The sequence below is a fragment of the Anomaloglossus baeobatrachus genome, chromosome 2 (genome assembly GCF_048569485.1).
Source record: "Anomaloglossus baeobatrachus isolate aAnoBae1 chromosome 2, aAnoBae1.hap1, whole genome shotgun sequence".
In the NCBI taxonomy this organism is placed as follows: domain Eukaryota; kingdom Metazoa; phylum Chordata; class Amphibia; order Anura; family Aromobatidae; genus Anomaloglossus; species Anomaloglossus baeobatrachus.
This window is the reverse complement of record NC_134354.1, coordinates 84,331,968-84,358,663: the sequence shown is the minus strand read 5'-3', so window position 1 is coordinate 84,358,663 and position 26,696 is coordinate 84,331,968. Positions and strand designations below refer to the sequence as shown.

General features: G+C 44.9%; 1 protein-coding gene across 2 annotated transcripts in view; it reads right to left on the bottom strand.

Annotated features, from left to right (window-relative positions):
- The window catches only part of ARL6 (ARF like GTPase 6), a 115,331-nt gene that overhangs the window by 34,136 nt on the left and 54,499 nt on the right, over positions 1–26,696 (bottom strand). For both annotated transcript variants that reach the window (XM_075333099.1, XM_075333098.1), the window contains exon 6: positions 2,608–2,737. In XM_075333099.1, the coding sequence (XP_075189214.1) occupies positions 2,608–2,737 (130 nt within the window). The remainder of the gene's footprint in view (positions 1–2,607; positions 2,738–26,696) is intronic.

Genomic DNA, 26,696 nt, shown 5'->3' with positions numbered 1-26,696 from the left:
CTGGATCGACCGCGCTCCTGTGCACCGGACGGAGAAAGTGACATCGTTGTCTTCTATCAAGGCAGGTAAGCATGGGACCCTGCGGAGAAGTCCGTAGGAATAATTCCCATGCTGCTGATTTTTCCGCAGCAAAATCCGTATTATTTCCGCTGCGGAAAAAAACGCAGCATGGGCACAGCACTCCCCAAATGCCATAGAAATGGCTGGGGAGTAGCTGTGCTGCAGATTGTTGAAAAATCCGTGGCAAATTCCGCGCATTTTCCGCAGCGTGGGCACATAGCCTTAAGCGTTGTGAATTATTTTTAGTAATAAAAAAAAAAAAAAAATATGTGCCAATGTACTCCAGCCCTGTGGGAGCAAAAAGGACATGATTTTGGTATACAGTATAGCACAAAAGAGAGTACACCCCTCATATTTTTGTGAATATTTTATTATATATTTTTATGGCACAACTCTAAAGCTATGACGCTTTGTTACAATGTTAAGTAGTCAGTGTGCAGCTTGTAGAACAGAGTAAATTTGTGGTGTCCGCTAAATATCTCAACACACAGCCATTAATGTCTAAACCACTGGCAATAGAAGTGAGTACACCCCTAAGTGAAAATGGCCAAATTGTGCTTAATTAGACATTTTCCCTCCCCTGTGTCATTCGTGTTACAAGGTCTCTGGTGTGAATGAGGAGCAGGTGTGTTATATTTGTTGTTATCGCTCACACATGCCTCATACTGGTCAATGGAAGTTCATCATGGCTACTCATGGCAAAGAATTCACTGAGGATCTGAAAAAAGAAATGTTCCCCTACATAAAGATGGCCTAAGCTATAAGAAGATTGCTAACATTCTGATACTGAGCTGCAGCCAGGTGGCCAAGACCATACAGTGGTTTAACAAGACAGGATCCACTCAAAGCAGGCCTCAGCATGATCAACCAAAGAAGTTGAGTGCACGTGCTAAGCATCACATCCAGAGATTGTGTTTTCTAAATAAACGTAGCCAGCATTGCTGCAGAGGTTACAGGGGTGGGGGGGGGGCGTATGGTCTGAGCCTGTCAGTGCACAGACCATACAACACACACTGCATCACATTGGTCTGCATGGCTGTCATCCAAGTCTCTTCTAAAGATAATGCAGAAGCAAGCCCACAAACAGTTTGCTGGACAAGCAAATTGAGGACATAGATTACTGGAACTATGTTTTGTGGTCTGATAAGATCAAGATAAATTTATTTGGTTTATATGTTGTCAAGCGTGTGTGGTAGCAACCAGGTGAGGAGTACAAAGACAAGTGTGTCCTGCCTACAGTCAGGCATGGTGGTGGAGTGTCATGGTTTGGGGCTGCATGAGTGCTGCTGGCTTTGGGGAGCTACAGTTCATTTAGGGAACCAGGAATGCCAACATGTACTGTGACATATTAAGCGAGCATGATCCCCTCTCTTCAGAAACCGGACCAGGCAGTATTCCAAAAAGATAAATGACCCCAAACACACCTTCAAGACGACCACTGCCTTGCTAGAGAAACAGAGGGTAAAGATTCTGGACTGGCCATGCGTCTCCAGACCAAAACCCTATTGAGCATCTGTGGGGCCTCCTCAAATAGAAGGTGGAGGAGAACAAGGTCTGTAATATCCACCAGCTCCGTGAAGTTCCTATGGAGTATGGAAGAGGATCCATTGGCTCCTGTGAAGCTCTAGTGAACTCCATGGCCAAGAGAGTTAAGGCAATGCATGATAATAATGGTGACCACACAAAATATGGACACAATTTGACCATTTTCACTTAGGGGATGTACTCACTTTTTTACCAGTGGTTTTGACATTAATGCCCGTGTTGAGTTGTTTAGAGGTCAACAAATTTACCCTGTTATACAAGCTGCACACTGACTACTGTACATTGTATCACAGTGTCAGATCTTCAGTGTTGCCCCATGAAAAGATATAATAAAATATTTACAAAAATGTGAGGGGTGTACTCACTTTTGTGATATACAGTATGTTCTTTGTGTATGGAGGACTATCAGGAAATACGTAAATGGCTGTAACATAATGCCAGGTGAATCCATCAGAAGGCGCCAAAGCACCGGTCTCAAGTAGATGTGCAAATAAGACGTTTTTATACCATCACCAGATCATTATATGGACTTATCACTGTGTGAATTGTTACCTGTGCTGCGTGAAAGTGCAATCCATACCCAAAATTACTCAGAAACCTGTGAGTGGTGTCAGGGGCGGCGCTGGATCTCCAATAATGCCTGGCATGTTTACTAAAGAGCCTCCATCTATTTCCCCGCTGCTGTCCTCTACAATGGAGCATGCATTATAATCAATACGAGACATTCTCATACATTTGATGACTTTATGGACAATTATAAAATATGTAGGAAATAATAGTCCCCCCCAAAAAAAAAAATTAAAAAAAAAACAAACAAGGAGAGATCTTTCAGCACAGCTGCGGTGGGAAGTTTTACCTTTACGGTTCTAGTAATGATTTCTGCTTAGCGCTGCTCCGATGTGCAGCCCGGGGACCACCGTCCTGTGGTTTATAGGCTCCGCTAGCAAACAAAAAGCCCTTTCCCACGCACACACAAACGCTTCACAATAATAGAACTATTACCAAATATGCCACGGCTTGTCCTTGATGTTCTCTAAACACAGCAACTGCGAGACCTTCACCGATGACAGGGAGTCTCGAAGGTCCATTTTGTTAGCGAAAAACAAAATTGGTATCCGTCTGTGCTTAATGTCTGGGGAATGGAGGGGAAAAAAAAAGTGTTATTTAAAAGTAAATTAGAATCAGAATGTAAGTTGTGTGGACACGAAAGAGCATTCAGGGCGGCAGCGGATGTGTTGTGATCCAGTGTCATGTCGGCACAGTAAGGCCGCGTGCACACAGAGGTTTACGTTGAAATGATGCTCAATACACACAACTGAAAAAGATTATCCAGAAATATATATTTTATACAATGGGTTTAAAACTAACAAGCTAGTTGGTAACTTCCTGCCTGTTCTACCTGGCGCCGGCTTAGATCATTCACTGACTGCTCTTGTCGGCGATTCAGCTCCTTTACGCTAACAGAGCAGCTCTTTCTCTCCAGGGCTTTTCTATAAATGCAGCATGACTGCTGATGTCATGCTGATTGATAGTCAGCAGGGAGCCAGCTGTCAATAACCATGACGTTATAGTCATGCCCCAGTGACAGAGCAGGCTGAAAGAGGTAGAGCTGCTCTGTTGATGTGAAACCGCTGAATTGCCTGCAGGAGCAGTCAGTGACCGCTCTGAGCCAGCGCCGGGTAGAACAGGCAGATAAGGGTGCTTTACATGCTGCGACATCACTAGCGATAGCACCCGCCCCCCGTCGTTCGTGCGACATTTGGTGATCGCTGCCGTAGCGAACATTATCGCTACGGCAGCGTCACACGCGCATACCTTTTCAGCGACGTCGCTGTGACCGCCGAACAATCCCTCCTTCAAGGGGGAAGTGCGTTCGGCGTCACTGCGGTGCCACTAAGTGGCCGCCCAATAGCAGAGGAGGGGCGGAGATGAGCGGCCGCCCACCTCCTTCCTTCCTCATTGCCGGTGGAGGCAGGTAAGGAGATGTTCGTCATTCCTGTGGTGTCACACATGACCCGCCTCCTTCCTAAGGGGGCGGGTCATGTGGCGTCACAGCGACGTCACACGGAAGGCGGCCAATAGAAGCGGAGGGGCAGAGATGAGCGGGACGTAAACATCCCACCCACCTCCTTCCTTCTACATAGCCGGTGGACGCAGGTAAGGAGTTGTTCGTCGTCCCTGCGGCGTCACACATAGCAATGTGTGACGCCGCAGGAACGACGAACAACCAGCAGCATGCACCACCAACGATATTATGAAAAGGAGCGACGTGTCAACAATCAACGATTTTTGACGCTTTTGCGATCGTTGATCGTCGCTCCTTGGTGTCACACGCTGCGATGTCGCTAATGGCACCGGATGTGCGTCACTAACGACGTGACCCCCGACGATATATCGTTAGCGATGTCGCAGCATGTAAAGCACCCTATAGTTAAAACTTCCTGCCTGGTTAATTTATACAATGGGCTTAAAACTTAGGTCATTCTGGATAATCTTTTTAATTTGTGTGTAAAGAAAATCATTTCACCATAAACAGGCCACAACCAGGTATTACCCTCAAGATTTCAGACAGAGGAGTCAAAAGTATTATTAGAAGAGTTGTCCAAGAGTCAAGAATCCCGTACGGAGAGCTGCAGAAAGACCTGGAATCAGCAGGTACAACTGTTTCAAAGAAAATATTAAAGTAAAGCATTCACCTTCCATGGCCTGTGTGCACGCTCACCACGCAAGACTCAATAGCTGAACAAAAATGTCAAAAGACCACCGCATATCACCCCCAAAACACCATACCAACAGAGAAGTTTGGAGATGGGAACATCATGGTGTGGGGCTGTTTTTCAGCACATGACCCTGGCAAACGTCATGTCACTGAAGGAAGGATGAATGGAAAAATGTACTGACACATTCTTGATAAAAAATCTGCTGACCAACAAGGGCTTTGTACAAAGTATTAAATACATTTCAGTATGTGTGTTCAATACTTCTTCCTTGTGTCATTTCTCATTATTACACATCACTAAATTTATGGAGATCTATGGTTGATTTCTTTTAGTGTGTGGATTGGATGGGTTGTTACTGACATCTGGTGAGAAATTCATGTCAACAGCGCCTTTTGAAATATATTTAGTTTGATAATTGACATTTTCAATACTTATTTCGTCGGCTGTATGAGGCTGCTGAGTTCAAGTCAGGAAACCCACAGCCCGTCTGTACATGGACAGCGTTTTACCGACGTCTGAATGAGGCTTGAAAAAGAGGTTTCGTAGAAGAAAAGGAATTGTGGTTCCAGCTTCTGTCTTTATTTCACCCTTTTAAAAATTGATTGCATACATCACGTAAAAGGATAAGGAAGAAGGACGAGGAGCCAGGAGGGCAACGCGTTTCGAACACAAACCCGCGTTCTTTATCAAGCCTTCTTCCTTGTCCTTCCATGATGTACGCAATCAAATTTTAAAAGGATCCACAATTCCCTTCTTCTCCCAGTATATTTGATATTTCAGGGCCTTGGTCCGTGCATGCCGAACATTTTCATCATGTGGTTGGCTGGTTTACCTTCCTGTTTACTTCAATAGAGATTTCCAAAGATATTATATAATTTTTTTTATCTAACCAAAATGTCTCCTTTTGCCCTTCCCTTATGAAAGGAGTGTAAAAGTATTTTTTTTGGTATTGAACACTATTTCCAGGAGGAATGTCAGAGGAACAGTTTAGAGCAGAATTCCGAGAAAGCGTGCCTTGAAGGTGAAGATCCATTCTCCAGGTGTGACAAGTCATCACACATATAATTATGTGACTTTCAGGAGACGCAGTGACAGGGAAGGTGTATTTCCACACTGCACATGCTGACAGCGCAGCAGAAAGTGACCGAAGCACTAATGATTAGGAAATGCCGCGCACATGGGTCATTACTGCTACTTCACAGCACAATGGTGGGAAGCAGCACAATATCCTTTGTGTTACACTTTGATGTACATTTCTATTTTTTATTTTTTTTAGTGGAGACTTGTAATGCAGAACTGAACATTTTACATGAAGAAAGAATGTATGTGGTATACATTAGAGAGGCTCAAATCCTAAAAAAGCCAGACCTTTAAAATCATTCCAAGTCACTTCTCCACATGGAAAATCTGCAATGTGTGAATGTCACATGGGACTATGGAGATAACGGGAAACCGGGGCCCCAAAATGACCCTCACAGAAGGGGAACCCTGTGATATCCCTATTCTCAGAGATACCTCTAATGGTGGGAATGTCTGAGTCTACTTCCTGGCCCTGCTCCTGACCATCTTATACCCTCTTCCCCAGGGGGGCTGGGACAGGGGTGTGATATAATCTACAGAAATCGACAATCAGGGGATACCAAAACTCTGTCACACAGCACACACACAGAGGTGTGAGACAACAAGAGAGAGATTAGGAGGAAAACAAGATGACTCCACAACAAAACCAATCAAAAAAACAACGTTCTCCAGCAAGTCTGGGACACCACAATTCACAGACCAACACAGCCGAAACTATAGTCGGCGTGGGTGGAAAATCTCCTCTAACCAAAGTATGAAAAGGGACAGATGTTAGGCTTCCTTAGAGCATGTGATCCCAGAAGCCTAAGGCCGGGGCCACACGGGGATCTACTGCGATCCTCGCATGACACTCGGCTCACGCTGGCAGCACAGCAGGAGGAGAGTGTCACTGAGGTCTTGTCATGCGATTGGACCTCAGCTCGGAGGGCAGGCCGGCACTGAGGAGGGGAGAGCTGGGGCTGCAGAGGAGAAGGAGGGATTTATCTCCCTCTCTTCTCCATAGCCGGCTATTGCCATTCTTGCCGTGCACTCATGTTACACCGGTGTACTGCAAGTGCAGTGCGATTTTTCTCTCGCCCCATACACTTGAATGGGTGCGAGAGAAACCAGGATCGCATTACAGTCGCAGCATGCTGCGATTGTTTTCTCGGTCCGATTAGGGCTGAGAAAATAAGCGCTCATGGGTGCTAACACACAGGCTAATATTGGTCCGAGTGGAATGCGATGTGTTATCGCATCCCACTCACTCCGATTTTCATGCCGTGTGCCTTAGGCCTAACAAGCTGGCTAGCAGAGGTTAACTCTTGCTATCCTGTCTATCAGGGCTGCTTCTCACTTGCGAGTTTCTCGCAGTAGAGCAATGGAGAAAATCTCGCATTGGAATCGGTCACATGTTAGTGAATGATTCAGCTCTCATCTGCGATTTTTTTCTCAGTCCAAATCGGACTGAGAAAAAAATCGCAGCATGCTGCTTTTTTGCGAGTTTCTACTGCGAGTCTCTCCAATGCAAGTCTATGGGAGCGTGTAAAAAATCGGATGTCACGGGACGGCACTCACACCATCCTAGTGACATCCGATTTTCTAAATACATTTCTCGCATGTTTCCTAAAAATCTGGAAACGAGTGATGTCTCACAATGTCTGTCAATCACTATTCTCTGTCAGTCGGTGTCTCCCTCTCGAACTCTATTCTCTCTGCGTCGGTCACTATCTCTCTGTGGTTCTGTCGGTCGGTCACTATCTCTGTCCCTCACTCTCTGTCCATGTCGGTCTATCCCTCTCCCCCCCTCTCTCATACTCACTGATCCCCGGCGCGGCGCTGCACGGCTTTCTCACTGCTCCGGCGGCTTCTCCTCTTTTGAAAAAGCCGGCCGCTCATTAAACAATCTCGTATTCGCTGCTTTACCTGCCCACCAGCGCCTATGATTGGTTGCAGTGAGACACGCCCCCACGCTGAGTGACAGCTGTCTCACTGTAACCAATCACAGCAGCCGGTGGGCGTGTCTATGCTGTGCAGTAAAATAAATAAATAATTTAAAAGAATGGCGTGCGGTCCCCCCCAATTTTAATACCAGCCAGATACAGCCATACGGCTGAAGGCTGGTATTCTCAGGATGGGGAGCTCCACGTTATGGGGAGCCCCCCAGCCTAACAATATCAGTCAGCAGCCGCCCAGAATTGCCGCATACATTAGATGCAACAGTTCTGGGACTGTACCCGGCTCTTCCCGATTTGCCCTGGTGTGTTGGCAAATCGGGGTAATAAGGAGTTAATGGCAGCCCATAGCTGCCACTAAATCCTAGATTAATCATGTCAGGCGTCTATGAGACACCCTCCATGATTAATCTGTAAGTTACAGTAAATAAACACACACACACCTGAAAAAATCATTTATTAGAAATTAAAAACACTAACAAATTCCCTGGTTCACCAATTTAATAAGCCCCAAAAAGCCCTCCGTGTCCGGCATAATCCACGGACCTCCAGCGTCGCTTCCAGCTCTGCTGCATGAAGGTGACCGGAGCTGCAGAATACACCGCCGCTCCTGTCACCTCCACGGAGCAACTGAGGTGAGTAGCGCAATCAGCTGAGCTGTCACTGAGGTTACCCGCTGTCACTGGATCCAGCGGTGGCTGCGATTAACCTCAGTGACAGCTCAGCTGATCGCGCTACTCACCTCAGTTGCTCCATGGAGGTGACAGGAGCGGCGGTGTATTCTGCAGCTCCGGTCACCTTCATGCAGCAGAGCTGGAAGCGACGCTGGAGGTCCGTGGATTATGCCGGACATGGAGGGCTTTTTGGGGCTTATTAAATTGGTGAGCCAGGGAATTAGTTAGTGTTTTTAATTTCTAATAAATGATTTTTTCAGGTGTGTGTGTGTTTATTTACTGTAACTTACAGATTAATCATGGAGGGTGTCTCATAGACGCCTGACATGATTAATCTAGGATTTAGTGGCAGCTATGGGCTGCCATTAACTCCTTATTACCCCTATTTGCCAACACACCAGGGCAAATCGGGAAGAGCCGGGTACAGTCCCAGAACTGTTGCATCTAATGTATGCGGCAATTCTGGGCGGCTGCTGACTGATATTGTTAGGCTGGGGGGCTCCCCATAACGTGGAGCTCCCCATCCTGAGAATACCAGCCTTCAGCCGTATGGCTGTATCTGGCTGGTATTAAAATTGGGGGGGACCGCACGCCATTCTTTTAAATTATTTATTTATTTATTTCACTGCACAGTATAGACCCGCCCACCGACTGCTGTGATTGGGTGCAGTGAAACACCTGTCACTTAGCGTGGAGGCGTGTCTCACTGCAACCAATCATAGGCGCCTGTGGGCGGGGAAAGCAGGGAATACTGTTTAATGAGCGGCCGGCTTTTTCAAAATAGTAAAAGCCGCCGGAGCAGTGTGAACGCCGTGCAGCGCCGCTCCGTGTAAATTTAGGATGATCAAACTGTAGATTTTCTACAAAGAAAAAAACCTCACAAAAGGTGGAAAATGTCTTTAATCTATCAGTATAAATGGTCTATTAATCTATAAAACCATTTCATAGACAGAGGCGCTTTTAGTGTGAACGCTGTGCAGCGCCGGGATCGGTGAGTATGAGAGAGGGCTGCTAACTTCAGTCACTCAGGGGATTAGCGGTCACCAGTGAATCCTTCACTGGTGACCGCTAATCAGGACGCGGCACGGCACAGACAGAGCCGCAGTATGACAATGAAGTCGGGTGAAGTTCACCCGAGTTCATTCTGACAGTGCGGCTCTGTCTGTGTCTGCTGTCATCTGCCATTAAGCTCTGCTGCATGGCTGTCTGTGTCTGCTGTCAGCGGCCATGTAGCAGAGCTGAATGGCAGATGACATAGTAAAAAATACGCATTACATACGCATTACACACGCATTACACACGCTAGTAAAATCATTAATTTATTCAGAAAAAGCATCGCACTTGCATTGCACTCGGACCTAACGTGAACTAAAATCAGCCGAGTTTTTTTCAGCCCAGTCGGACCGATTTTACTCGCATAGATGGGTTTCCACCCTTACTGAGCAAATAGCAGGTCGACGCCCGAATCTGTCGCACAGATTAGAAACACCAGAGAAACCATCGGGCGGAGTGTCAGAATCTGCAAGGTGAACTGCATCTGATGCCTCCAGGACAGTGGGCGAGTTTTCTGCAACACTCCACGTGACAGTGAATTTAGTCTAATGCCGACGTCACACGGTACGGGCGATACGTCGTCGGGGTCACGTCGTTAGTGACGCACATGCGGCATCGTCAGAGATATCGTACCGTGTGACACCTCCGAACGACTGAGAACGAGCAAAAATACTCACCTTATCGTTGCTCGCTGACACATCGTTCATTTTCAAAATGTCGGTCCTCCTTCTGTGCTCCGGTTGTTCGTCGTTCCCGTGGCAGCACTCATCGCTCCGTGTGACACCTTGGGAACGACGAACACAGTTTATCTGCGACCCGCCGGCAATGCGGAAGGAAGGAGGTGGGCGGGATGTTACATCCCACTCATCTCCGCCCCTCTGCTTCTATTGGCTGTGTGACGTCGCTGTGACGCAGAACGCCCCTCCCCCTTCAGGAAGAGGATGTTCGCTGCCCAACAGCAACGTCGCCCGGGAGGTAAGTGCGTGTGACAGGGTGTTAACGACTTTGTGCGCCACGGGCAACTAATTGCCTGTGACGCACAAACGACGGGGGCGGGTACGATCGCTCGTGCGATCGCACGATAGATCGTCCCGTCTGACGCCGGCATAAGGGTATTTTCCAGTAGAACGTTTCCGCTGTGAAAAAGTGGCGATTATTTGCACATTTCACCCTTTACAGCTGTAGCATTTAATTAAGATGGTGGAAAAGCAAAAATCCGCAGTAGTGGACAATTTACGCTTGGGATTTTCCTAGCCGCATGTGAAGAGATTTGGAGTAATCCCATCCACAATGCTGTAATATACAAAGGATTTCTGTACACAAATCAGCAGTGCAAAATCCACAGCATATTTGCGTCCTGGGAATGTACCCCTAAAGTTGTGTCCGCACAATACTAAAAGCGTGCAGTGAAATTTTCATACGCAAAAACAGTCAAATGGAGCGTTTTGTTTGTTTGTTAGAGATTTCCTTACATAAATGTTGCTGATTTGAATGCAGAGTGAAATCAAGAGTGAAAATTTGCAGCATAAATTGATTGCAGATTTACCAATGGAAAGTGGAAGAAAAACAATAATAAGATTTCCTACCGGTAAGTGTTTCACCAATATTTGTGAAGTGACAGAAGACAGCGCACATATCAGGTTGTCTGCTAAGATTCTAGAGCCCTATATACATTAGATGAAAGTCAGTGGGTCGCACCAAGCATCAGATGTTTATGGAGGCCCCCGACAGATAATGGAGGAGAGCGTGATTGCCAGTCCGAATTTCAATATCAGATCCTCTTGTTTTCAGAGGATAAACCGCAATGAGAAAAAGTTGGGCATCACTTTTTTCTGCGCTCTCTCTCTTGCTCTCTCTTGAGAACACACGCTTGGCCGAGCACTCACTTGTAAGGGGTAATTGAGAGGGGTAGCTGTGCGCAAATATGAACATGTATGGCTTAACATGTATTAAATTGAATCTGTTAGTAGGGTTAACCGTCTATATGGTCATGTAGGTCATAGCAAGCTCAATAAAATGATACCGTGATATCTGTCATCCGATGTCTTATTCAAGAAAAATCCATGGTTTTCTTAAATACAAATGAGCTATTAAGATCTATGGGCCAGACAGAGATCTCCCCAATAATCTACCTCCAGAGCTTATTAAAAATGAAAGGGGAGATACCACTGTGAAATAGGGAGATCAGACTGTCAGTCATTACATGTCTCACACTGGTAACTCCTCCTTTGACAGATTCCCTTTAAGAACTTGGGAAAAGATGACTCTTTCTTTAAGACATAGGCTTGGCTAACCCTTTATTAAAGGCTTTTGTTTTTCCACACGATCAGGGATAAATCAGGTGATAAGACCGCAACAGATCAGTGTGTAAAAGCAGATGCAAAATTATGTATTTTAGTAAGATAGGGGCGCGGAGAGACCTCTTTACAACATTCACGAGGAACCATTGTGATAAATTATAAATTCAGGATGATCAAAATGTAGATTTTCTATAAAGAAAAAAAACTCACAAAAGGTGGAAAATGTCTTTAATCTAACAGTATAAATGGTCTATTAATCTATAAAACCATTTCATAGACAGAGGCGCTTTAACCCCGCGAGCCAGCAGATGTACAGACTGACTTTGGTGTCATCTCGCACTTCCAAGCGTCTGAGGATTGCTTTACAGGTGTCACAATGTGTTGAATACACACATGGCAAGATTACAAAAGAAGACCGACACGCTGCGCTTGCCTACGGTATAAAGGCTGTTGCCTTGGCAATATGTGCCACCAGTGCCAAGAGTCACAGCGGGCAGCGACACTGACCCGGCTCTACAAAAGACCCCGCAGGAACATTAGGAGCAATTAAAATTGATAAATGATGTCAGCCATGTAAAGCAACCTGATAGTAAAAACTTTTTACAAAAAAAAAAAAAAGAGAGATGAGGACTTTGCACAATGAACAGGAAGCGTCATGAGCATGGCCACAGGTATTGCCGGATTACACAATTCCTTTTTAAGCTGAACTTAACAGGAATAGTGTTATCACTTATCTATAAGATGTGTGATTGTCGGGGGTCTCCCCTGTAGGGTCCTCAAAAATCATTACAATTGAAAGTCTATGTGGCTAATGGCAACAGAACAGCCCCTTAGGCACTGAGTGGCACATGCCTGGCCCCCACCTCATTTTAGGGCTCCTCTTTGCTAGAGGTAGTGTAAGAAGCAAAAATGGGAAATCAAGAACCAGGTTGTAATCATCGGTGGGGGCCTCCGTGGTTGGATTCCTGGTGATCAGACATTTACGACACAATCAGTGGATAAGGGATAAATATTAATTGATGGAAAAAAAAAGCCCTTAAAATTTCATATCATAAATGTATAACTAACATGGCTGCCAAAAGGTGCAAGAATTACGGTGTTTCCCCGAAAATAAGCCCTAGCATGATTTTACAGGATTTTTGGAGTATGCTTGAAGTATAAGCGCGGCTCCAAAAATAAGTCCTAGTTACAGTCAGGACCAAATATCGCAATTTCTCAGGGCCCCACTCTCTAGGGACCCCAGCAGTTGTATTCTTCTCACATAGCGAGATCGCTAGCAAGATCGCTGTTGAGTCACAGTTTTTGTGACGCAGCAGTGACCTCATTAGAGATCTCGCTGTGTGTGACACTGAGCAGCGATCTGGCCCCTGCTGTGAAATCGCTGCTCGTTACACACTGCTCTGGTTCATTTTTTGGACGTTGTTCTTCCGCTGTGAAGCACACATCGCTGTGTTTGACAGCGAGAGAGCAACGATCTGAATGTGCAGGGAGCCGGCGTCTGGCAGCCTGCGGTAAGCTGTAACCAAGGTAAATATCGGGTAACCAAGTGAAGTGCTTTGCTTGGTTACCCGATATTTACCTTGGTTACTAGCGTCCGCCGCTCTCAGGCTGCCAGTGCCGGCTCCCTGCTCCCTGCACATGTAGCTGGACAATGGGTAAATAAGCAAAGCGGTTTGCTTATTAACCCGATGTGTACTCTGGCTACGAGTGCAGGGAGACAGCGCTAAGCGGTGTGCGCTGGTAACCAAGGTAAATATCGGGTAACCAAGCGCTTGGTTACCCGATATTTACCTTAGTTACCAAGCGCAGCATCGCTTCCACACGTCGCTGGGGGCTGGTCACTGGTCGCTGGTGAGATCTGCTTGATTGACAGCTCACCAGCGACCATGTAGCGATGCACCAGCGATCCTGACCAGGTCAGATCGCTGGTGGGATCGCTGGAGCGTCGCTAAAGTGTGACGGTACCCTAAGATTATTTAAGGACCTTGGATGACTTCACAGTCATGTGACCAAATATCTCTTAATTGCAGAAGTCTAAAAGAACTGGACAAGTAGCAGGCTGAGATGCAGGACTGACATTAGGGGGATGTGAGAGCAAACGGAGCCATTTCACATTAACCCCATTCTCCTAGGGGGCCCAGGATTTATATCCTGATGTTTGCTTCAGGACCTTTGTAACATCAGAGCATGTGACCAAAGGTCATTGCAGGAATCTAAGGCTGAAGAGGAGGCAGGCTGTTATGTATGTGCAGTATATGTGTGTCTGTGTGTAGATGGATGGATAAGAGATACATAGATAGACAGATAATACATAGGTATTAGATGGAAAGATAAATAGATGATAGAGAAGAGATCGATCGACAGATACACATATATTTGGAGAGTTAGGGGTACTTCACACACAGCGAGATCGCTACTGAGATCGCTGCTGAGTCACGGTTTTTGTGACGCAGCAGTGACCTCATTAGCGATCTCGCTGTGTGTGACACTGAGCAGCGATCTGGCCCCTGCTGTGAGATCGCTGCTCGTTACACACAGCCCTGGTTCATTTTTTTTATTGTTGCTCTCCCGCTGATAAGCACACATCGCTGTGTGTGACAGCGAGAGAGCAACAATCCTGAATGTGCAGGGAGCAGGAGCCGGCGTCTGACAGCCTGCGGTAAGCTGTAACCAAGGTAAACATCGGGTAACCAAGGTGGTTACCCGATATTTACCTTCGTTACCAGCGTCTGCAGCTCTCACGCTGCCAGTGCCGGCTCCTGCTCCCTGCACACATAGCCGGAGGACACATCGGGTAAATAAGCAAAGGTTTGCTTATTAACCCGTGTGTGCTGTGGCTACGAGTGCAGGGAGCCAGCGCTAAGCGGTGTGCGCTGGTAACTAAGGTAAACATCGGGTAACCATACCCGATGTTTACCTTAGTTACCAGTGTCCACAGCTTCCAGACGCTGGCTCCCTGGAAGCGCAGCGTCGCTTCCACGTCGCTGCTGGCTGGGGGCTGGTCACTGGTCGCTGGTGAGATCTGCCTGTTTGACAGCTCACCAGCGACCATGTAGCGACGCAGCAGCGATCCTGACCAGGTCAGATCGCTGCTGCGTCGCTAAAGTGTGACGGTACCCTTAGGTTGATGTTCCAGAATGTGACATGATTATATTTGAATAAATTTAGATTTTTTTGTTCAAGAATAAATGTAGACCATTGCTCATTGAAAAAAAAAAATAAGACATCCCATGAAAATAAGTCCTAGCCCATTTGTTGGAGCAAAAAATAAGACCCCATCTTATATTAAGGGAAGCACAGTATAAGGAGAACTTCCATACCTTGTGGCTTGTTATCTGGTAATTAGCCCTGGAGATGATGAACTGGTTTTTTATCAATCCATATCAAAGGCTGTAGTTATATACGTGGCTAGATGCAGTAAAAGTGTTCGTCCCCTCCACGGCTATAGTGCCCTCCCATGTGTGAGACTTTCCAATAGATTTTGGAGAATGGTTAGCTTAGCGTAAAGCCAGGGCTCCAATTCGTCCCAGCAGGGGCGCAAACACCCAGGGGCCGAAGTAGTAAGGGGGACTCTTACCCACATAAAAAGCAGGTGTAATTGTGCATTATGAAGAGGTACTTTACTTTAAAGGGCCCATACACTGTTCTTGCACATGTGCCCTTTCCAGTCTGTGCCCCTGCCAGAGGTCAAACTAGTCACGTTGTCCAGTAAACTGAGAAAACTGAACTAAGGAGCGTAGATCAAATCATATAAAGCAGAATTTTCTTATACAAACTTAACATTTTTATTTTTATGCAAAACCTCCCACCCAAACATTGTCAGCTTCTCTTTGCCAATGAAGAACGCGGTTAAAGATTTTTATTTGTGATACAAGATTTATTAGATAGAAAAAGACCAGCTCACCCATCAGGAGATTCCTTTTAGCCAGAACGGTGCACGAAAAAATAGGTAGAAAGACCTCCCTATGGACAAATTCAGGAGAGAAAAAAATCCAGCTTCCAGTTCCGGTTGATATCAAAAATATTTCTTTATTCAAAAATTAATTAAAATTCAATTTTTCTATATTTATAATAAACGCATCATAGCAGTGTCTATTGGAGACGCGTTTCCGACGAATACATCCTTAGTCTGAAGGCTTCAGACTAAGGACGTATTCGCCGGAAGCGCGTCTCCAATAGACACTGTTATGATGCGTTTATTATAAATATGGAAAAATTGAATTTTAATTAATTTTTGAATAAAGAAATATTTTTGATATCAACCGGAACTGGAAGCTGGATTTTTTTTCTCTCCTGAAAAGATTTATTAGATGTATTACAAGCAAAGGGTGAAATCTGGGTTATATTCTGCACAAATAAGTGGCCTGCTGCGGGATGCAGAAACATTCTGATGAGATTAAAAGAAATTCCATCTCCTTGGCTGGTCTTGTATTCCCCTGACAAGTTCCTGAATGCAAATCCACAGCAAATGAAGTTAATCGGAAAGATTCTGGCAGGACAGAACGACACTAAAGGGACAAAGGCATTAGGCTGTTTTCATACATCTGTGTTCTGCGCTCTAAAAACGGACAGATGTCTATGCCTGGACCGTCTGGACACACACTGTAACATATAGGAAGCTGTTGCGTTTGGGTCAAGAGACTTACGACTTGTCCATACACGAAACACAGAGTGTAAATCAAGCCTTAAATATTACACTCAGTTTATTCATTACCACAGGTGTATAATATCCTGCCCCTCACCGTGCCGTCTGTCCTTACCAATATTTATTAAAGAATGGATAGTTCTAAAAAGCGCACGGATACCGGCACGGTCCTGTAATAGGGTGCGAAACTCTGTACCAAGTCTGTTCTTGAATTTTCTTCCTCAAACATTCCATGATCAATGGCAGTGGTATTATTGGAAAGTGGAAGCGTTTAGCACCACAGACCTCAGCAATTAATGGTCACTCCACGTACCACGTAACGTTACATAGTGGGGTCACAAGGGCTGAAGTGCATAGTGTATAAAGGCCGCCAGTGCTCCGAACGTCACTGCAGCGTCCAAACCTTATGTGCACCAAAAACAAAACACCTCTAAAATCAATGATCATTTATTTATTAATACTAAAAAACCAAGCAAACATCACAGGCAAACAATTCACAGTGGTATGTAACATCTACATCAAAGTACCTTAAGGACATAAAGCTGTAGGGGGTAACAGTAGGTGGTGGTCCGTATAAATCAGGACTTAGATAGTCCACCAGGATTAGGGGGAATATGGGCCTTACCCTAGTCTGTTTTACTGCCTGACAACAAAGGTATACCACCCTAGTTTTCCCGGCGCCCCCATTCCTTGGCCGCTCTCCTTGTTGCTCACTACCCTGCCACTAGATAGCTACCCTCCACCAAACCTCATAAAGTGCAGTTTCAGTCACGTAACACATTCAGGAGTCGGAATGAACTATCAGTCAGATTCAATATGTATATACACTTTACAAAATTCTGCCACATCTAAGGCCGGAGAACCTGGTATATGATGTCAATTAATTAGAAAAAAATGGCCCATTCTGGGGGGATACTTAGCACAAGATGGTAGATCCCATGGAGTCAGATTGCCAGGTCAAGAAGATCCCCAGGTTAGATAAATATCAAAACATCCAACGCGTTTCCCCTCATGTTAGAAGTTCACAGGGGTACAAAGACTAACATAGTCTAAAGAAGGGTTCTCCTGTTAGGACCCTCATCAACTTGTATGTAATGCCCGGGACATTCATACTCGTAAGCCACGTGGTATGGGCATAAGAAGATGTTTTCTCCCCGTTGTGTTTACAATGAATTGTAAATGGATGTTTGGATATTTACCTAACCTGCAATTTAAACTGATGGAAAGGTTGCATCTTCTGCCATCAAATTTTTAGGACAACTCAACTGACTGCGAAAATTTCTATATGGAGATTACAAGGTTGCGCAACACTATACAGTCATGGCCGAAAATGTTGACACCCTTCAAATTGTTCCACAAGATGAAGAATTTCTCGGAGAAAATTAAGTTTTGTCATAAACATGTTTTATTTCCTGTGTGTGTATTGGAACAATAAAAAAGCAGGGTTAGGCAAATTGGACATAATTTCACAGAAAACCACAATAATGGACCAGGCAAAATTGCTGGCACCTTTACAAAGTTGTGGGTAAACTCACAAGTGATGCTCGTTCAAACTCACCGATGTCAAGTAACAGGTGTGGGCAATATGAAAATCACGCCTGAAACCAGATAAAAAGGGGAAAAGTTAAGTTGACAGAACTTTTTGCATTGTGTATTTGTGTGTGCCACACTAAGCATGGAGAACAGAAAGAATAGAAGAGTGTTTGAGAACCAAAACTGTTGAAAAATATCAACAATCTCAAGGTTACAAGTCCATGTCCAGAAATCTTGATGTTCCTTTGTCCATCGTGCACAACATAATCCAGACGTTTGAAACTCACAGCATTGTAGCCAATCTCTTTGCATTAAGACGGCAGAGAAAAATTCATGAAAGGTTGCAACACAGGATAGTCTGGATGGTGGATAGGCAATCCCTATCACATTACAAAGAAATTCAAGCTGTTCTGCAGGCTCACAGTGCATAAGTGTCAGTGCAAACTGAAAACTATATGTCGTTATTTGAATGAAATGAAATGCTATGGCAGGAGACCCAGGAGGACCCCACTGCTGACACATGAGACTTGAAAAAGGCAGACTACAGTTTACCAAAATGAACATAAGTAAACAAAAATCCTTCTGGAAAAGTGTTCTGTGGACAGATGAGACTAGATAGAGCTTTTTGATAAAACACATCATTCTACTGTTTACTAAAAATAGAATGAGGCGACGAAGAATAGAACACAGTACCTACAGTCAAACATGGTGGAGATCCAAAGATGTTTTGGAGTTGCTTCCTACCTCTGACACTGGGTGCCTTGACAGTGTGCAAGGCATTATGAAATCTGAAGATTATAAAAGGATTTTGGGTTGCAATGTAGTGCCCAGTGTCACAAAGCAGGGTCTGTGTCCAAGGTCATGGGTCTTCCAGCAGGATAATGACCCCAAACATACTTCAAGAAGAAACAAGAAATGGATGTAAAAGGCACTGGAGAGTTCCGAAGTGGCAGCAATGAATCCAGATCTAAATCCCATCAAACATCTGTGGAGAGATCTTAAAATTAAGTCTAATTTGCCTTTTTTCTTGTGTTGTTCCAATACACACAAAGGAAATAAACATGTATGACAAAACATGTCTAATTATAATAATTTTGTGGGAGAAATATTTCATTTTGTGGAACAATTTCAAGGCTGCCAACACTTTAAGCCATGACTAAGTAGAGGGGGTGTCACGTACCTTTGGCCATTTAGGGTTTATAAATAAACTACATCCTTCCATTTCCTTTCTCCTATATAAAAGGAAGGCTGGTGAGTAAATCTGTATTTCAGCGATGATTGTCTGTGCATTACAATGATATATGGCCAAGATTACAAGAAGCATAAACTGAAGAAGTAGGAGTGAGTTGATTCACAGCAATTTTGGAAGTCGGTGTCAGGCTACTGATGTCATATAAAAAGTCTGCAATAAAAGATGCTTCTGGGATGTGAACTGAGACAAATTGGGCACAGGAAAGAACAGACACAAACAGAACGGGGGAGAAAAAAAAAAGAAAAGAAAAACGACAAACAAAATTAATTTTGAAGATAGAAAATATCAGTGCTTTGATTTTGCTGCCGGGGAAGATGAGGGACTTAGATCGAGATTTAGACATCAAAGCGGCTGACAGAAACAATTTACTTGATGTTTCAAGTTTTCATCCACCAATGACCATTAGGAGCCTGACCTGCAGTCACCGCTCCCGGCGAGGGAGGACGCGGGGCACGGAAGCAGGAATGAAATGGAGGGAAAAATGAGAACGTCAGAGAGGATGTAATTGAAGAAGTCCTGACATGACACTTTACAAAATAATGGGGTTTGATAGACAGCAACATCGGAGATAATAATCATCCAAAACATCGGGGTGGGGGACTATGCGGCGCCACTTGTTTCTGCATACTAAACTTCTCTCCAGTGTTAAAGGCACAGCATGGACTTACTTGATAAGCAGCTTGCCTTTCCGATAGGAATTAAACACCCACGCTCGCAGGCTTTGTTGACAACAGATGGGTTAACAAAAGGGTTAAATAAGCCAAGACACAAATGTCAGTAATGAGAATTTTCTACATTCTGCGTCGTCCGCCCATGCCTGCTTTACTTAAAGGGAACCTGTCACCAGATTTTTTATTTCTAAACCAAAACTAGCACCTTCAGCAGCGCCTGTGCTGCATTATACAAAGGAGCATGTGATCCCCTCAGTCCCCCTGTAGACCGCACAAATATCTTTATAAATCTCAAATGCTGTATGGTAACTTTAAAGGGAACCTGTCAACACTTTTTTGGCCTATAAGCTGCAGCCACCACCACCGTGTTCTTATATACACCATTCTAATATGCTGTATATAAGAGCCCAGGCCGGGGGTATAACATAAAAAACACTTTATAATACTTATCTAATGGTCGCACGGTTGGCCTTATGGGCGTCTCCGTTGTCCGGTGCTGGCGCCGCCTCTTTCGGCCATCTTTGTTCTTCCTCTCTAGCCGCGGTGCATGATGAGTCAGACGTCATCCACACTCGCCGGCATTCAGGTCCTGAGCAGGGCAGATCAAAGTATTGTAGTGCGCCTGCGCAGGACAGGCGAGTGTGTATGACGTAGCCGAGTCATGCACCCAGGCTTCAGAAAGAGAACGAAGATGGCCAAAAGGGGAGGTGCCTGCACCGGACAACGGAGACGCCCATAATACTTACCTAATGGTCGTGCGGTGGGCCTTATGGGCTTCTCCATTGTCCGGTGCCGGCGCCACCTCTTTCGGCCATCTTCGTCCTCTTTCTGAAGCCTGGGTGCATGACACGGCTACGTCATACACACTCGCCGGTCCTGCGGAGGCGCACTACAATACTTTGATCTGCCCTGCTCAGAACATGAATGCCGGCGAGTGTGGATGACGTCTTACTCGTCATGCACCGCGGCTAGAGAAAAAGGAGAGCAAAGATGGCCAAAAGAGGCGGCGCCGGCACCGGACAACGGAGACTCCCATAAGGCCCACCGCGCGACCGTTAGGTAAGTATTATAAAGTGTTTTTGATGTTATACCCCCGGCCTGGGCTCTTATACACAGCATTCTAACATGTTGTATATAAGAGCCTGGTGGTGGTGGCCGCAGCTTATAGGCCAAAAAAGTGGTGACAGGTTCCCTTTAAGTTCAATCAGTTAGCTCAGCGGTCACGAGCAGTTGGTGCCAACAACTCAACAAGGCCCGTTGAGCTCAGTAACTGGCTACGTTGAACTGTTGATGTGACTTACAGTTATGGCCGAAAGTGTTGGCACCCCTGAAATTGTTCTTGAAAATGAAGTATTTCTCCCATAAAACTATTTCAATTACACTTATTCTGTCATGCACGTTTAAACTTTGTGTGCATTAGAACAGAAAAAAAAATCAGAAAAAAAAGGTAATTTGTACATAATTTCAAACAAAACTCCAAAAATGGACTGAACAAAATTGTTGTCCCCCTCAACTTAATATTTGGTTGAATGCGCTCTGGAATGAATAACTGTAATCAATCTCTTCCTATAACTATCTGAAGCTTCTTACACCTCTCACCTGGAATTCTGGACCACTCTTCTTATGCAAACTGCTCTGATATATGATATATATATGGTGCCTTCTTGCAACAGCAATTTTAAGATCTCTGCACAGATGTTCAATGGGATTTAGATCCGGACATATTGCTGGCCACTTCAGTACTCTCCAGTGCTTTGTTTCCATTCTTTTCTGAGGGCTTCTTGAAGCATGTTTGGGGTCATTGTCCTGCTGGAAGAGCCAAGACTTTGGATACAAACACAGCTTTCTGACACTGGGCACTACATTGCCACCCAAAATCCTTTGTGCTAGGCATTCTGAAATCTGAATATTACCACAGTCAAGGCAACCAGAGCTAGAGGCAGCAAAACAACCGAGAAAATCTCAGTACCTATAGTCAAATATAGTTCAGTGTTCTATTCTTTGTAGGCCTCATTCCATTTTCAGTACACACCAGAATGATGTGCTTTACCAGAAAGCTCTATCTTGGTCTCATCTGTGCACAAGACGCTTTTCCAGAGGGATTTTGGCTTATTCATGTACATTTTGGCAAACTGCAGTCTAGCTTTTTTATGTCTCTGTGTCAGAAGTGGGGTCCTCCTGAGTCTCCTGCCATAGTGTTTCATTTCATTCAAATGTCCAAGGACAGTTTGCACTGGCACTAATGAACCTTGAGCTTGCAGGATAGTGTGAATTTCTTTGATACTCAATTGGGGCTGCTTATCCACCATCTGGAATATCTTGCGTCGCAACCTTACATCAATTTTTCTCTGAGGTCCATGTCCCGGGAGATTAGCTACAGTGCCATGGGTTGTAAACTTCTTGGTTATGTTGTGCACCATGAACAAAGAAACATCAACATGTCTGGAAATGGAGTTGTAACTTTGACATTGTTGATATTTTTCAACAATTTTGATTCTTAAGTCCTCAGACAGTTCTCTTCTTTTTCTGTTCTCCATGCTTAGTGTGGCACATGCAGACATACAATGCAAGGATTGAGTCTTCTTCTCTTCTTCCCTTTCTATCTGGTTTAAGATGTTATCATCATATTGCCCACACCTGCCACAGGCGAGTTTGAAAGTGCATCACATGCTTGAAACAATTGTGCTCAGCGCATTTTGGGGGTTTCATGAGAAATTATGTCAATTTGTCTTTTTTTCTCAGATTTTTTGTGTTGTTCCAATACAAACCAAAGGAAGCAAACGTGTATAACAAAACACGTGTAATTGCAATAATTTTCTACCGTATATTACTGGAGTACAAGATGACCTGAATATAACATGAGGCACCTAATTTTACCACAAAAAACTGGGAAAACTTATTAACTTGAGTATAAGCCTAGGATAGATAGTCAGATAGATAGATAGAGGATGGGAGATCGCTAGATGGATGGCTAGACAGACAGTCAGCTAGATATTGCACACTATACAGGACACACACATATCTTGAACAAAACACATATAGAGAGCACATACTACATCACACATATAACACACAGCACATTATACTCAGACGTAGAAGACTTTTTTTTCTTCCTGGGCTGCAGGCGCCCTCCCCCATCTCTCTGGTGAAGACAGGACACAAAGCACAGAGGAGAGGAAGGCGCCCCCTGCTGGAGTCTGTGCAGAGCAGGAGAAGACCGGACACAAAGCACAGAGGAGAAGAAGGTGCCCCCTGCTGGAGTCTGTGCAGAGCAGGAGAAGACCGGACACAAAGCACAGAGGAGAAGAAGGTGCCCCCTGCTGGAGTCTGTGCAGAGCAGGAGAAGACCTGACACAAAGCACAGAGGAGAGGAAGGCGCCCCCTGCTGGAGCCTGTGCAGAGCAGGAGAAGACCGGACACAAAGCACAGAGAAGAGGAAGGCGCCCCCTGTTGGAGTCTGTGCAGAGCAGAAGCAGCAAATGAAAGTGAGGTGCTGTCTCCCTGCGGCGCCCCCTTTGCTGTCTGCTGGCCGACGCCCTGTATAACCGTACCAGTTGCACATAGGTAAATCTGGCAACTAGCAGTGATATCAGCAGTCATCAGAACATGCGCAGAGGCTGCAGGCGCCCGCAGATAAACGTGAGAGATCTGAGAACAGCCGCACTGCACCAGAGAAAAGGTAAGAGGGACCCTCAATTGAGTATAAGCCAAGGGAGGCTTTTTCAGCATAAAAAAAATGTGTTGAAAAACTCTGCTTATACACGAGTATATACGATACTTTATTTTCTGGAACAATTTTAAGGGTGTTGGTTGTGTGAATTGGGGTGCCTGTCCTGTGGGGTACACTTAGATATAATAGTATGAGCATCAAAACAAGAACATTTCTTTAAGATTTTTAAGGCTTTTCTGTTGGAGAGGTGGAGCGCGTGGTACCACATGACGGGCACCGATAACAATTGAAAAACCTGATCATTTTTTATGGAGGTGGCACTGATCATACAGAAGAGATTATCCCTGTTTTTTTTCTATCAAAAAATTGTGTTCCTGGACTGGCAGGATTTGATGCTAGACCTCATTCAGATGTGTCTGTTTAGTCACATATGTTAAAATATGGTAGCGGTGTCATTAGCGCTTTGCATTCGTGTTTTTCACAAATGGATCATTAACTAAAGAAAGAACAAATCCAGCGGATCGAAGGGGGGGGGGGGATGAATAAGATACTCTATTTCCCTTTTAAAAAATCCACATACAGTAATGACATCCACAGAATGTGACAAGAGGTTTGATCCAACGCATTTCGATAAATATATCGCTAAGTCTTATTCACGATCTATGAATAAAGGGTGCTTTACACGCTGCGACATAGCTAGCGATCTCGTTAGTGATGTGACACTCCAGATCGCAGATGCGATCTGCTGAGATTGCATATAGGTCGGTTTTATAGCGCCGGTCACATGTGCGATCTCGGCAGATCGCATCTGCGAGATGGCGTGTCACATTGCTAACGAGATCGCTAGCGATGTCGCATTGTGTAAAGCACCCTTAAGACTTAGCGATATATTTGTCGAAACGCCATCCTTGTGCTATACGCTTTTTTCACGGACCCATAAACTTCTATTGTCCCTTGTCAACCATGATGCGGGAATACAATGGACGTGTCGACATGTGTTTTGCAAGAACATGTTAATAGCACCATAGGTGAGTATGTGTGAAAAAACCAGATACTACATGGATGTCTGAATGCTGACTTATTGACACAAAGAAGATATCTATGATCTATTATAATTTCAGCTCCTGACATAGAGCAGCTTCTATTGGTATTTGTGTGATTTCACCACTTGTGATCCAGTAGATTAGGTGTTGGATACGGGCAGCACAGATCTGCAGAAGCAGCGGGGCCTCAGCTGTTTTACTTTGTGCACGATGGTTTGGTCACATTGCTGTATCCTTCAGTTGGCTAGGTCAGCTAATAGCCTGGAAATGTGCGCTCAGGAGGGAGGGGGGGGGGGGGGGCGGCACATTACATTTAGTGCACTGGAAAACTAAAACTGTATCATTAACATAGAAGCCGGAGTAATGCGGATCTCCCGGAAGACCCAACCTACATCATTACACATCTGGAAGAGCAAACTAAATTTTTTCCAGATCACAAGAGCCAATTTTAGCCAAGAACACGCAATGACAGAAAATTATTTATTTTGGCTATTGCATGTACAGGGCTTCTACAGCTCCATAAAAGCCGTCCCAAAGGCAGCAATTGAGCAATCCTGCCTGTGCCAATGCAGCCGGCCTGAGCCACTCACATTGCGTGCAGCGGGAAAGCAGATGTGACAACATACTGTCCTGTATCTCTACCATCGTCTGCACCCACGCAAAGCTGGTGACTGGAGCGAGGAAACCCAATCTACAATGGGTGCATCTCTCCGGCCAGGATGCTTGCAATAATGCAGATTTTTCAGTAAAGTACAGATGACAAAAGTGCTTGTAAAAACTATTAACCTCTAATTGAAAAGAACAAAGGTATCTTTGATTTTACATGCACAAATACCTTCTTGAGAAAGTTAAGCCTGCTTTACACGCTACAATTAATCTTGCGATGTGTCGGCGGGGTCACGTCGTAAGTGACGCACCTCTGGCACCATAAGTTACATTGTAGCATGTAACAGCTACGTGCGATTGCGAATGAACGGTAAAACGTGTATCGCATGCACGTCGTTCAATTCCTAAAAATTTAACGTCAGGTTGTTCATCGTACCCGGGGCTAGCACACATCGCAGTGTGTGACACTCCGGGAACGATGAACAGATCTTACCTGCATCCCGCAGCTCCCGGCCGGCTATGCGGAAGGAAGGAGGTGGGCGGGATGTTTACGTCCCGCTCATCTCCGCCCCTCCGCTTCTATTGGCCGGCTGCCGCGTAACGTCGATGTGACGCCGAACGTAACCTCCCACTCCAGGAAGTGGACGTTCGCCGCCCACATCGAGGTCGTATGGACGGGTAAATATGTGTGACGGTAAAAAATCGTTTGTGCGACACGTTCAACAAATTGAATCTGCCGCACAAACGATGGGGGCGGTTTCGATCGCATACGATATCGTATGCTGAATCTTAACATGTAAAGCAGGCTTAAGAGGATTTGAACTTTAGCGCCACCTATTGGTTGTTAATATCGACCCTTTAAAGAGCCTTGCTATATGACTTAGGCTACATTCACATCGCCATTGTTTTGCATCAGTCACAATCCGTCGCCTTGAGGAATTACAGTATCCTGCAAAATATTTTCCAGGAATTCGTTTTTTCCCCATAGACTTCTATTAGCGCCGGATTGTGACGGATGGCTTTGCTTTGCATCCGCTGCGTGACGGATCAGTCGTTTACTGATTTACCGTCAGGCGGGAGCAACGCTGAATGTAACTTTTTTGGAGCGGCAAAAAAATGCACTCCACAGGTGTCCGTCGCAATCCGTCAAGAGCTCTAATGGATGTCTATGGAGCTGGATTCAGTCGTAATCCGTCACACGACAGAATCCACTGCTGGATTCAGTCATGCTCTACTGAGCATGCAAAGCATGTTTGGCACACTCATTGGGCTGTCCCAAACACAAACGGATCACGGCTGATCCGTCAAAAGAATGCACAACGGATGTAACAGACGCGACGGATCAGTTTTTTCACAGGATTCCTGAGAACGGAGTCCTGTGAAATAACACATCCATTGCGTCAGTTGACATCTAAATATCGACAGATTTAAAACAACGGAAGTGTGAACGTAGCCCTAGGATAAGAAGCCAAACCACAAACTCCATTTGAGGACACGTGTTTTGAAGTGTTGCCTCTCAGTGCAAAGCAGCTGAATGAGTCTAAGAGATAAGGCACATGACCACAGAAAAGCTCTTGGAGTAATATAGCATCAAAACACTTCTATATGGCCCTAATGAACCTCCATATACCTCTCAATTTATATGGAAGCACACACTGTTTTTATTCTGTTGCATTCAAAATCTAGCAAAAAATATATATAAAAAGGCCATGGCTTGGCAAAAAGTAATTTCAATAACACAGTATGAAGATATGGTCTATGCATGCAGCTCCATCAAGTGCAGCTAATATGCAGTTCTGGGTGCATATTGCTAATCCCTGCCTAACCGTCCCTGTATACACTAGCATAGATAAAGAGATCTTAGAAAAAGTATTTTTAAAGGTTTTTTATAATATGCTAAAGAGGCCAGG